This window comes from Triturus cristatus, chromosome 7 (assembly GCF_964204655.1).
Source record: "Triturus cristatus chromosome 7, aTriCri1.1, whole genome shotgun sequence".
NCBI classification, from domain to species: Eukaryota; Metazoa; Chordata; class Amphibia; order Caudata; family Salamandridae; genus Triturus; species Triturus cristatus.
In genome coordinates this window covers 1,816,564,089-1,816,578,364 of record NC_140590.1, presented here as the reverse complement: position 1 = coordinate 1,816,578,364, position 14,276 = coordinate 1,816,564,089, and the positions used below count along the sequence as shown (strand labels likewise).

At 40.3% G+C, this 14,276-nt stretch overlaps 1 protein-coding gene across 1 annotated transcript; it reads left to right on the top strand.

The window, feature by feature from the left end:
- The first annotated feature begins 12,544 nt into the window (after positions 1-12,544).
- LOC146813255 (olfactory receptor 5J3-like) lies at positions 12,545-13,480 on the top strand. The gene has a single exon (XM_085615340.1). The coding sequence runs from the start codon at positions 12,545-12,547 to the stop codon at positions 13,478-13,480; it is 936 nt and encodes a 311-aa protein (XP_085471466.1).
- The last annotated feature ends 796 nt before the right edge of the window (positions 13,481-14,276 follow it).

Here is a 14,276-nt window from a genome sequence, read left to right as displayed (position 1 = left end):
AAACCATACATGCACGAACCTGTTCATAATGATCTGTTCAAGAAGATGGCCAATAATTTGTCAGGACAGGGCCATGTAGAAAGGATGAGAAAGACATATCTTTCAAGGCCTACACTGTCTTACATGGCTGCCCAGTGTCTTGGGCTACATTTGCTGAATGTCACCATGTTTGACATATCTACCCATCATGGATTCCACAACAAGATACACACCCTCTGACAGAAAAAAGGAGGGAGCAGCAATTCAACACTTTATAAAATTACCAGACATGGCAAGTACGCAACGTCTCCTACATTCAATGTGGTTAAAATAACACAAACTATAAATGATTGGAACAGAGGGGAGTGGCACTAGCTAAACTAGGTGTCTGCACATGCAATATTCATGGATAAAATTCACTAAAGGAATCTAATGTCTATAGTTCAATCTTGGAGAAAGTTTCACTGTTAATGCTGCAAGTGACCTGGTTATAGGGGGCCTTTAGGTCAATGGGAATGTGATAATTAGTAAGTGTGTAAATCATCAAGTTATGGGAGGGTTATTGACTCTTGGATCACTTCTTACTGTTAAACAAGCCACCAGTCTAGAGATAACGTGTTCCTGGTCATTAGCTTGTTCAATCTTGCTGACAATTGGTGTTAATGCTGATGACCTGTTAATTTTTTTTTAAAATGTTCATATCCAATCTAATTGTAACACATTTGAGGCTGAATTAATGTTGTTGGAACAGGGTGTTTCAATTATTTACTTTTGCTTTCCCTCTGCACAGACTATTCTTGGAGGTGATTTCAAACTAAGAATTCCTCTCAGTATTTTCAATCAGTGTTTATATGATTTATTAACTTGTTATGCTATCCTATCTGCCTCATACCCTACAAAGAACTCTTCTTCAAGAGCAACCCAGCTAGCATTAGCCCTTGATCAATACAATCTAGTTAATATTAATTATGTTTTTACATCCATAGAGGATTTTGGTGATGTGTTTTCCTTTGAGGTAGGGGACCTAGGATTCAGTGACCACTTTGCAATGGAGCTGAGTATCTTTCAGGATCCCTTTGCTGGTAGAGAGCAGATGTTTGATTTTCTCTTGGAGTAGAATTAGAGAATAAGGGACTCTATTGCTGAGCACAAATTGCATAAATTAGCTAAAATCAAAATTGGGGTTGATCTTGCACCGGTAGATGGAAAGGAAGTCGAGTGGTATGAGCACATGATAAAGGAGTACAGTCTCTTCTTGAAGCTCACACACCGAAAGATCTGTAGAGAATTTTCAAACTGGGTGGCTTGATAAAGAATGCAGTTCCTGACGACAGACAGTCAATAAAGCAAAACTACATCTTTCTATAGGAGGTGAGGGAAGGACCCAGCTGGACTGTAGGTCCCTGAGAAGGAAATACCCCCTAGTGTGTTCTCAGAAGTGTAAAGCGTTGTATGAGAGTAGCAAAATGCAAGATGCAATTCTAAAGGAACATTTTCATTTATTTTGGTGGTTGGTGAATAATGCGGACAATGTTTATTGCAGATTCCTATAAGGTGTCAGATAATAATATAAAAAGCAATAATGTTGTGGACTAGTCAGAATGCCGAAATGTTTTCAAGATTCAAGAGATGGGCATCACAGCTAAAGGTTTTAGATATTTGAAGCCATCATGGGTAGATGGCCCAAATGTGTTTAAGCTGCATTTTTAAATGGGAGACAAAAAACAGTGTAATACACGATTAATGGTGAGGGGCTAAAATTAAACATATTTATAAGAAGGGAGCTTATTATGACCCTGCAAATTATTGGCAGTACTCCCTGCTTGATGTGGCATCCACAATTTAATTCCAAACCCTAATAATTGCTCTAAAGGCTTGGCCTTTCGTAGTGGGCGCATTCTGGAAGAGCAAGGGGTTTCAGGCCGGCCTACTCCACTGTTGCTCTATGGGGTGCTGAGTTGAGAGAAGTTGAGGAAGAAAATTACGTTGATGTTTTATGGATTTCAGGGCAGCTCTTGCTAGAATTAATTGCATGCTCCTGTGTGAGAAGTTGGCATGTGGGGTATTGATCAAGGTCTTCTAAAAATGATACAGTGACTGCATGAGGATAGCTGGTAGGTGTTAATTTGAATGGCCTAGGCTCCTGGTGAATAACTGACTGAGGCAAGGTTGTGCAGTATCTCCCTTGCTCTTTAGCCTTTTTATTGCTGATCTTCTGATTGGCAGCTCAAATTTCCTTTCTTCCCAAAAATAAGTGAGGTGCACACCCATTGATTGATGTGTGCAGATGACTTAGTCCTGATGGACCACACACAGATTGGTTTAAAGCGAAAGTTAGAAACCTTGCTCACTCACAGTAGAAAGAATGTTTTTAAAATAAATGTGGAGGAATTTAAACCCTTGATTTTCTCAAAGTGGAAGGAGAGGTTTGCTTGGTTTTTTAATAAAGCTCCACTAGAGCAGGTTGATGAATTCAATGTAATAATTTGGGATTACTTTTGCTTGGAACCTGTGGTAGGATAGTTATGTGAAGAGGGTAAAAGCTGGGCTTCTAGGTGTGGTTAATGCACTGAGAAAATTTGGTTTGAAGTATTCCAGTCTTTGAGAAAAGTCTTTAAAGAAGTGGGTGGTGGAGAAATTAATACCACAGACTTTTTATCGAGCAGAGTTGTTGGGTTTGGAATGACATGTTTGCTGGGATTTGCTAGAAGGCCCTTGTTTCAAGGTCCCTCCTGGGTATCCCGGCGAGTCTGATGTTACACGCTCTCAGGCTGGAGTTGTCTCTTACCTCCTGGGCTTTTTTGGGCAGACCAGGTACAGTTAGAATTATGCTCGGCCTGAAGCATGAGGTTACTAATAGCAAAAGTTTTTGTGCTATGATGCAAGACATTGGACAGTGTACCCCTCAGTTATAAGAACTTTTATTGTGTCAGTGGAAGAAATGGGGGAGAGCATTGGTCATGCGTCATCTGAAAGTACTTCCAGGGCAAATGCCCTTAAGAGGCTCCTTATGGAGGAAGCCATGTTAGCTTCCAAAAAAGCAGATACACACTATCTAGCCTCAAAAAGTGCAGTGATTCAGTCCTTAGAGGTCCTAGGAAAAGGCACCTTATTTCAGCATATATCATAGGTTTCAAAAAGGAGGTTGAGATGTTTTTTTCATCGGCTTTGAGCAGAGATTGACCCTGGCGGGAGAAGAGCTTGTTTTAAAAATAGAGTTTAAGGTAATAATGGCTACTGTTGCTATAAAGTACTCTGTTGTCCATTTGTTGCTAGGCTGTTCCCTTTTATTAAGTGAAGAGAAAAAGATTTTACACCCTTCCTTTTTAGGGCATGGAGTTAGATCATGTAGCAAAAAACTCTGCACTTTAATTGCAATGAAACAATGTGATTTTGTGCAGTGAATTGATTGATATATTCAACTCTTACAAAAACTGAAATTTTAAAGGCTCATATATTTTGAAGTGATTTCGATGCAAAGGGCGATTTGTGGTATCGGAGCACCAATACTGATTCTTATGGGGTTTCTTGATCTTTTAAGCCAAATCGCTCATTAATATGCTGCATCTTGTGTGTAAAGGGTGTTTTAATATTATGTAGAGTATGCATATTTATTTTTCTTTTAAAGCACTGAAATTGTAATATTGCTGCTTGAGAAGTTACTGTAAAGTGGATCAAAGAGTACACCCCCATCCATTCGTTATGTTCTGCCCAATTGGCACTATTATCAGTCCCCAAATATAAGCGTCAGTGTATAGACGAGCTTAGGGGCATATGAGCAAGGCGAGGTGATATAATTCTTGCTAATTTTATCGCCTAATTATCAAGCTCACGCTAATGTGTGAGAACTTACGTTAGCGTAGGAATTCCTAACGCCCAGCTTTGCATCTCTAATGAGATGCAAAGTGAGCGTTCCTGACCTGACATGACAGGAGAAATGTCGCTAAGCAACATTTCTCCTATCATCAAGCCCCACGCTATGAAGCTTAGCGGCAGGAAGAGTAGCGATAACCCCTGTTATTACTACTTTCCTTACGCCTGCTTCAGGACTGACTTAGCTCCTGTATGCGGACGACGCGGTCCTGATGGCCCGCACTCCCATGGCACTGCAAAATCTGGTTAATTCATTTGAGACCTTTATGTCTAGACTTGATTTGAAAGTCAACTGTAATAAAACCTTCTCTATGTACTGTGGAAATGGTCTTGGAAAGCGGAAAAAAAGAATGTTTTTGAACAACGTTCCTTTGGAAGTTGTCCCTACCTTTTCTTATCTTGGAGTTTTGTTCCATGACACTGGGGTATGGTCTAGTGCGGTCAAGGCCAGAACCTTGTTGTTCCAAAAATCTATAATGGCCTTGAAAAATGTTACCAAAAAACTGGGTAAGAAACCAATAAAGGAAATTTTAACAATATATAAAGCTACTTGCACTTCGGTAGCTATGTATGGGTCGGCCCTTTGGGGGCATTCCAATATTGACTTAATCCAAAAAGTTGAGAATAGGTTTTTGAGGTATATGTTGACAGTCCCCCAAAGTGTTGCGACATATATATGCCACATTGAATTGGGTTTATCTTATATTTCTGATATCATCAGAATTCAACCCATACTCCTGTGGCATAGGGTTTGGACTACAAGGGAGTGCGTCATGAACCGGGCTATCCTACGGGATGTTTTAACCCTGGATAATGTTGGCAGATCTGACTGGTTAAATGATGTCAAAAACTTTATGGTTTATATTGGTTACCAACATTTTTATGAAGAACCACTCTCAATGGTCAATATATCTAGAAACCTATTGTCTAAGTTATGTATGGAATACCTCGAGGACAAAAGAAGACATGAGGAAGCGAAGAAAAATTCAGTAACCTTGCACCTCTGTGTCTCAACCCATTTTAAAGTACAGCCTTATTTAAGCTTGCCGTTGTCTAATCATGATCAATTTCTTTTGACTCGCTTCAGGTTGAATATTCTGTTTAGACTCCTGACCTTCCCAGAAACATATTCATGGTCGCGTAATCTTCCCCTGTGTCCGTGTGATGAATCCTCACTCCAATCTGATAGCCATACTTTGTTTTTCTGCAAATTTTATTCTTTACCTCGTAGGCAGTTGATTGTACCATTCCTTAAAGAAATGAATTTAAATCAATGCCGGCCAGCCTTTTTAGAATTTCAACGAATGGAAACTGTTACCGTACTTTTAAGCTTTTTTAAAATTGTGTTTAAACTTCGGAAAACGATTGGGCTGGAATGAATTATAATATGTCCCGTCGTTTTTCTTTCTTAACATTATCCTTGTGTAAATCTGTATTCTGATGTTGTAACTTTCATGGTTTTTGTTTTTAAACCGAATAAAGTTTTTCTTGACTTAGCCATGATATCCTGTGGAAGGTGGATATCATGGCTAAGTTTGTGAGGGCCTATTAGCAAGCTAACGCCACACTGCGTGAGATTATCGCTGGGTTTCCAGCAAAAATCTCACGTTAGGCAGCTAGCGTGAGGATTTTTATCGCGGAGAAGATAAGCATTGCTAATAGCACGCTATCTCAGCGATAAAAATCCACGCTAGCCGGCGATAATTATCCTAGCGCTAAGTGCGCTTAGCGATAATCATCGCCAGTTGTTGCTGATATGCCCCTCAGATATTTAGTGGTTGCCCCAAACCTGTGGCCTGCCTGCCGTTAAGTGATAAGATCAGGTCTGCCAGCAGCTATTTATCTTTTAGGAAAGCACAAACTTGGCTTTTCAGCCAAGCTTATAGTAACTAGGTTGTTAGGTGATGCATCCTTTGACTTCTCTGGAGTGTCATGAAACCGTTTGGTGAACAAACGCAGTATATAAGCGCTGTATAAAAGCATACTAACTTAACAAAACATAATATATACTCAGGGGCAGATTTATGTTCCCTGGTGCATCACTGCAAATCAGCAGGGATGTGCCAGGGAAGATGCATCACGCAAGTTTGCCCTTGCGCCACCGCAGATGCGCCGCATTTACAATGCGGTGCATCGTGGCGCAAGGACAAGCAGATGCGCGACGCATCTGCCGGCGTAAGGTTGGCGCAGTGCTGAAGTTGTGTCGCAAGCGCAACGCAACTCCAGCACTGTTCCAACCTACCCTATCACTAACATGGTGCGTCACGCCTTACGCCTGCTTAAAGCAGGCGTAAGGATTTGACCCACCAGCGTCGGAAAAGTGACTGCGTGAAATCTTGTACATTTCACTGCGTCACTTTTCCGAGGCTTTTTCAGACGGAACGCCCACCCTACATACATTAAGCCTGACGCAGGTTCAATGTGGCGCAGGGCTTTACAACGTGACGCATCTCCCTAGATGCGTCACGTCGTAAGTCTGGCGCAGCTTGGCGCTAGCTTTGCGCCGCCGCTGCATCACAAAAGTGACGCAACGGCGGCGCAAAAGTGGCGCACGGGGCTTGTAAATCTGCCTCTCAATGTTTTGCTTTATAAAATGAATGAAGTCGAATGTATTTTATCCTTTTGAAGACATTGTGATGCATACGTATGTCTTTGAAATAAATATATATTGACCGACTGAAAAAACTTGGGATGTGGGTCACTGAACCCGCACTGTTCCATGATAGGTTTTCATAATGCAGTGCAGAACCGTGCACGTTTTCTGTACCTGTTCAAAGTTAGAACCTGTTCTTCTGAGTTATATTTAGCCAAAAAAAAATTAGAGTGCAGTGCTGATAAATCTTCAATACTTCGAGCGTACATCCGAGGATGCCACCCTGTTCGACCTCTCTTAAGCAAGCAATGAATGCAAGACCCTCCAGAAACGTTTTCCCGTAGGAAAGAGAGCAACTGTGTGGCCCACAGTATGAAAACATCAGGGGGCAGATTTACAAGCCCCTAGCGCCACTATTGCGTCACTTTTCCCATGCTAAAAGTGACGCAAAAGTGGCGCAAGGGGCTTGTAAATCTGCCCCCAGATGTCTACTGGGGCAGCAGGCTGAATATCAACAATGTTGTACTTGTTGAAAGTCATCTCACCTGCTGAGTGTCACTTGAAGAAGTGAAGCAAAAATCACCAAGCACCTTTCATCATTTCTTGTCACCATCAGAATATCACATAACGGGAAATTCATGTTGCAATTTGTAAATATGGTGAACTCACATTAAGAACTAATGTGGAATGGGATACCCACATGGGCAGTTAATGGCAGTAAACATTGTTTTACACTACTGCCACTCCAATTGAAGCAGTAAATGCTCAATCTAATGTTGATCAAGATCGGAGATCACATTTCCAAATTAACAAAGTGTCGCCTGAAGCCTTATCCTCAAGAAAGGTAGGCATGGAGAAGACGACTTCAGATTTTGAAGTCACTGGTCACATCTGTATGAACTTTGCACTAGTGCAAAAATGCATCATAAGCTCTCTTGCACCATTGCTGTTGATAGAACAATGGGATACAATCCACTCCTAAAAGCAGGCATTGTTTTTTCTTGCGAGCAGACATGGAGTAAAAAAACTATTATTCAACAATTGCAAATTTAATTGTCACATTTTTTTCTCATTTATCATCTTAAGTGTGGAATACTGTTTTTGTAAAGAAAAATGGTGATTACATAGATGGAGGGGAATGAAGGAGAAGGTAACTGATTTTGCACAATCATTGCTACATTTCAAACAAGACAAATTCTCAATTGATTTTGCCTTAAACTTAATCCATCATTTAGAGCATAGCTCATACCAGAAATACTGTAAATCGGAGCTGCTCCCATTCTCACAAACCTGTGATCCACCCAGTTATTGAGAGATAGGGGAGTTGCCAGGTTTTCTAGGGTGGAGACTCATCTAGTTGTGAGGTCAGAAATATTTCTCTGGCAGTCTATTTGCCTAAGGGACCCAGGTTGCTATGTGTCTAATTCCATAACATATTTAGGTTAGGCTTCCTGCTCGACTGGCGGAAAACACATGAAAAATGTTTGAAGGCCCCCATTTGCAGAGATAAAACTCCATTCAAGCCAGAGTGATAGATGTTTTTGCTCCATAGAAAGAAACCCTAACTTACAGGGTTTGCTTTCCAAGACTCAAAATTGATGAACAAAATTAAATATGATTGGTGGAGGTGCAAGCCTTGTTCAGTGAGGTGGTGGTCAAAGAGCCAAGTCTTGAGCTGTTTCTTGAGGTACTCCAGGAATGGGACAGTGCGTAGGTAGAGGAGGAGGTTGTTCCAGGATTTTGCAGTGAGGTAGGAAAATTAGCAGCTTCAACAGCAACGGATGCGGGGGATGTGAGCTAAGGAGAGGGTGGAGCTCTCTGGTCTGTTGGTATAAAGTCAGGAGGGTGTTAATGTAGGTGGGTCTGGCTCAGTGAGGGGCTTTGTAGGCGTGCATGTGGAGCTTGAAGAGACATCGCTTCTGGACTGCTAGGCAGTGCAGGGCCCAGAGGTGCAGGGGATGCAGGATCTTCCGGTTAGGTCAGGGATGAGTCTAGCTGCCGAGTTATGGATGGTTTGGAGGTGGTTCAGGAGCTAATAAAAAAGAAAGGGCAGTAGGGGTATTAGGCTGTGCATGGTGATGCTACTGCAAGTTGACAGACAATAACATTTGTTTCATTTATGATAGTGCTCGGAGGAATTTGAACAACGACCGCCCCTCTGTGTTGACAGGGTGCAGACAATGTCCACACTCATATAACACAAAACAAATTTAAAGTCCTGAGCCACAGTCACAGAATCAATATCATAATAAGTCCAAATAATAGTCTTCTCGAGTAGTTTTCTTGGTGTTTTATTCCTTGTTTTTTATCCAAAAGAAGTGTACTTCATTCCTTCAACACACTGGTAACCACAGGTTGAGCCAACACGTGTTTCTTCTATACGCAATAGCCTCAGAGGTCCTCAGGGCTACAACAAACAAATACACACATTACTATTCTAATACAAAGGATAATACAGTAAAGAGACCACCACCAAACTCTATCAAAAGAAAAGACACCTCGTGAGCATCCATCATTAGTCCAGTGGAATTACAGAAAACATTTTATAAAAAAGAAAAACTTGAATGTTCAAGATGGGACGGAACAGAAAAAGAAATATGATCACCAAACCATGTAAAAATACAGCAATAAGTACCAGAACACCACCAGTGTTGGACAATACAGAAAGAAAGAAGTAATTTCAACAACCTCAAATTACCCAGGTATAAATATGTAAATAATCCAAAATCTAGAAAAGAGCTCACCGTAAATGACAGGTATCCATAGGAAAATGTATCAAATACAGTTTCCTGCCACACTTCCAAATGTTGCCGAACCCAAGGTCGACAGAATACCCTATGGTCTGACATAAATATAAATACTAAGTTACCAAATAGGATTTAGTACACCAGTCCGAACACGTATTTAACACAATCTCAAGTGTAAAAGTAGAACAACTCAAACTCACCAATTAACAAGAACCAATCTTCAAGCCTCCAGTAAGCGGTCTACAAAGAGAAAATAAGGAGCATAAGGCTGGTACTACATTATAGTTTGATTCACATTGGTTGAGTCCAACCCGAGTATACCGTGTAAAAACACATAATTTAAAATCCCAATACAACACAATAACTATCCGACCATACATTATTATAACCAAAAAACATATTGTCCCCGTAAATATAAAGCGGGAGCGGGAGCGATTACACTCCAATAACTATGTAACGACAAAAAAGTAACGTATTATTCGTCTGGTAAAAAAACAGACCTAAATCAAAAATGAACACCAATGAAATTAAGAAATATACTTGAGAGTATAAACGTGTTATGACAGAGAGTGCTCCAATCCGCATCCAAGATCCGGCGTGTTGCATCCACGCCATCTTGGTGTAACTTTTTAAGCAGTACTGATGTAGTAAACAGTGAAAACGTCCACTCTAAGCTAGACAACAAGAGGGTAATAACAACGTCATCTTGGACTAGGACAGAATATTAAGATCATAGTTGACCAACTAAAAGATGATCGGTATGGTTAAAAGATATCAGCCTAATTATCGAACATTTAACCCAGTATATGGGAATGGCTGTGAAATTTCAATGAAAAACGTAAAATCACAAACACAAAATCGATATAAATAATTTGGCAAACTACACATTTATCGTATATACAACCTTCATTGATTTGAAGAACAAGTATACCTCAAGGATTTAATCAAAATTAGAAGACAACGCGGTGAGCAGAAAATAGTGTCAAAATAGGGCAAAGGCCATAACTTGCCCATTAATTGTCATAACCACTCTATATTTATCACACAAATACCCGAACAGCTCATCTTTATAATACATCCTCCATAGTGATGTATAGTAGTGAGTATCAAATAGAACCATGCCATAGTGGGCCATAAACTACACCCAACAAGTAGGCAGAGGGTATTCCCAATACCTGGAGAAAAGGGAAATCACCGTGCATGTAATATAACAATCTAATAAAACAATAACATGTTCTTACTATTGAAAAGAGAGCAAAGGTCAATACACATATGTAGTTCTTGTAAAGAAATCAGGACACAGTCCTTGACTTATTAGGAAACTCATCAGAACTACTACTTATCAAAGGGAGCAGCAGTCATCATACATGTATAATTAATATCATTACATAGAGTTAGTTCAATGTTGGTTCGATGAAATAGAACCACAGCTTAACAGTCCCATATGAACATATCATTTGGGATATAATGTAGCATGTTAAAGACATATATCACCTGAAAAGATTTCTATAACTTCATATTCCCAGGAAGTATTGTAGCTCAGAGTCAATGTTATTGGTCATTTCCACTGCATGTAATTTTAAAATCCACTGGGCTTCACATTGTCGTACATTGACTATTGCCTCCTCTGTTGTCATTCGGTATCGCGTCAATACTTTACTTTCCCTGGTATTGAAGCGATTCATTTGGGACCGTTATGCTGTGGTTCTATTTCATCGAACTGTCTTATGCTTTGTCTTAGAATAGTAATTTGTGTATTTGCTTGTTGTAGCCCTGAGGAAGTCTGAGGCTATTGCCTATTGACAAAACACGTGTTGGCTCAACCTGTGGCTACCTGTTATGTTGAAGGATTGAAGTACACTTCTTTCAGATAAAAAAGGAATAAAACACCAAGAAAACTACTCGAGAAGACTATTATTTGGACTGATTATGATATTGATTCTGTGACTGTGGCTCAGGACTTTGAATTTTGTTTTGTGGTTCAGGAGCTGTTTGGTAGTTCCGGCATGGAGTGTGTTTCCATAGTCGAGTCAGGGGGACTATCTTCCTGGTTGGGAGGGGAGATCCATTGGAAGATCTTGCAGAGAATGCGGAGGGTGTGGAAGCAGGCAGAGGCAAAAGCGTTGATATGTTGCTTCATGGTGAGATGGGAGTCTAGGATGATTCCGAGATTGTGTGTGTGTGGTTAATAGGAGTGGGTGCAGGACCGAGTATGGCGGTCTACCAGGTTTTGTTCCAGGGGGAGGGCTTGTTTCTGAAGATGGTGACATCTGTTTTGTCTGAGTTGAGTTTCAGGCAGTTGGCCCTCATCCATATGGCGACGTCGGTCATGGTGGTTTGGAAGTTGGTTCTTGCAGAATCTGTGTCTTCTGTAGTGGTAGGACGAGCTGGGTGTCCTTGGCGAAGGAGATGATGTTGAGTTTGTGGGTGTGGATGATGTTTGACAGAGAGCGGTGTCATGTAGGTGTTGTAGAGGGTGGGGCTGAGGGAGGAACACTGGGGGATGCTGCACATTATGTTCTTGGGTGTAAAGGAGAAGAATGAAAAGTAGATCCTCTGAGTTTGGCCGGAGAGGAAGGAGGAGATCCAGTCGAGAGCCTTGCCCTGGATGCATAAGTGGTGGAGTCCGGTGATGAGTGTGTGGTGGGAAATGGTATCAAAGGCTGCCAAAAGGTCAAGGGTAATGAGGGTGGTCAATCTGCCTAGGTCTAGGAGGAGTCTGATGTCTTCCATTGCTGCAATTAGGGTGGCCTCGGTGCTGTGGTTGGGCCGGAAACCTGATTGGTAGGGGTCAAGCATGTGATTTTTCTTTGAGGTAGTCTGTGAGCTGCAGTTAATGGCGTTTTCCAGGACTTTGGCAGGGAAGGGGAGGAGAGAGAAATGGGTCTGTTGTTTTTGAGTTCGTTGTGGTTGCTGAGGGTTTCTCTAGAAGTGGTTTGACCTTGGCATGCTTCCGAGCATCTTCGACGGTGGCTATGGTGATGGAGGTGGTAAGGAGTACTGTGAGGGGGCCTCCAATCACTTTTTTTCCAGGTTGTAGAAGTGCGTAATGCCTAATATCTAATGAACATTACGTGAATCCCTTATTTACAAAAAGGGAGAGAAGTTAGAGTAAAATGGTGTTATATCTTTTTGTCAGATTCAGTGATCTTTATATATCAAATGAGATCCATAGCCAATTTAATAGGGACATGCAACATTCAAAACTATACACATCATAATGAATTCTGTGTGATGGCCACTTGGTATAAAATTTCAATTAACTCTTTTAAACTAAATACTGCATTTAATTCCTTTGTCTTTTTCTTTCCAGCTTACAATCAATTTGCAACAGAAGCCATAGTCTGGAGAAATGGATGTGATAAATCAGACATCTACAAAAGTATTCCTGATTGTAGGATTTTCTGATTTTCTTCAGTTTCAGGAGCTACTTTTTGTTGCATTTCTGCTGATATACATGATAACGCTGGTGGGCAACCTGGTCATCTTGGGAACTATTTGCTACAACTCCAATTTGCATACTCCTATGTATTTCTTTCTGGCAAACCTGTCCTTTTTAGATATAACCTATACCTCAATCACATTCCCCAAAATGTTGGCCAACTTCTTCCTTCAGAAAAGTCATGTTTCTCTTACTGCTTGTCTACTACAGTTGTATTTCGTCATTGCTCTGGTAACCACAGAATTTATTCTCCTCACGATAATGTCTTATGATCGGTATGTTGCCATTTGTAATCCCTTACGATACACCGTCATTATGAACAAAGTTAGATGTCTTCAATTGTCAGCTGGTGCTTGGATATTTGGACTCTTGGTACCAATAACTCATGCGGCACTCATATCAAAACTTTCTTTTTGCGGGTCAAATGAAATCAACCACTTCTTCTGTGATTTGGCCGAGCTACTCAAGCTCTCCTGCTCCGGTGCACAAATCATTGAAACCTTAACCTATGGCTTTGCTGTTATAGTGCTTCTGGGCACATTGTTGCTAATACTCACGTCTTACGTTTACATCATCTCAGCCATCCTGAAAATAAGGTCTTCTATGGGTAGAAGAAAAACCTTCTCCACTTGTGCCTCTCATCTCACTGTCATTATTTTATTCTATGGTCCACCTTGCATTTTGCAAGTGAGGCCATCCTCTTCACACTCACTGAATCATAACAAGATATATTCTCTGCTGTATGTTGCTGCAGTTCCTTTGTGCAACCCCTTCATTTACAGCTTGAAGAATGTAGAGTTAAAAAATGCCCTCACTAAAAAAACATCCTTGAAATTTTTCAAATGAATGATTATTTTGTGGATTCCAAAAACATTATAATGTCATTAAATTGAACCCAATAATATTCACACAAATGGGTAAAGCATGATTGTAAGGAGAGGGAAGCAGTGCATGCACATCAGTGCAGATAGTACTGTAATTGGTAATACTAGATATTGACCTAAAAATACACATTGGGAACTTTTTTAGGTTTCAGGATTTAGGTTGGAATGACTGTTACTGTTAGAAATTTTGATGTTTCTCAGAAAAATAACAAAAACCTTTCACCAATTTGTTACATCCTAATGTAAATATTAGTCAATCAAACTGCCCAACAGTTAAACTAATTGTTTCCTAAATTTCTTCCAAGCAGTTAATTTCATAGAGTTTCAATTGCTTTTCACAAACATGAGTAAATAATGAATCCTCCCCTAAAAATGAATGCTTGGTAACGCGACATATCGGGGGGCATCACTTTCCTCATTTGAGGATACTTGAAACATTATGGACTAGCACTTTCATGTTTGTCTGTATTGATCTTCTCTCATTAAGTAGTCCTTTTTATTTTATAATATTTATTCCCATAACCTGTTCACAGGAATAAATCATCTTTTAAATACAGTACAAATCACCTAAATTAACAAAAACAATTGAACCTTTTTTGAGGAAAAACACCAATTCAAAGCTTCAATCATGATGTCATTGTTTTAGTGGACACATATAAAGAACTCATTAGAGGACTTAAACAGGAAGAAAATGAATGCCATCCATTTCTATGAGTGCAAAGGTTTTATATTTCAATGGGAAACTAATGAGGAGCACT

Coding starts and splice junctions, on each gene's coding strand:
- LOC146813255 (XM_085615340.1), top strand. CDS start 12,545: ATGGATGTGATAAATCAGACATCTACAAAAGTATTCCTGATTGTAGGA.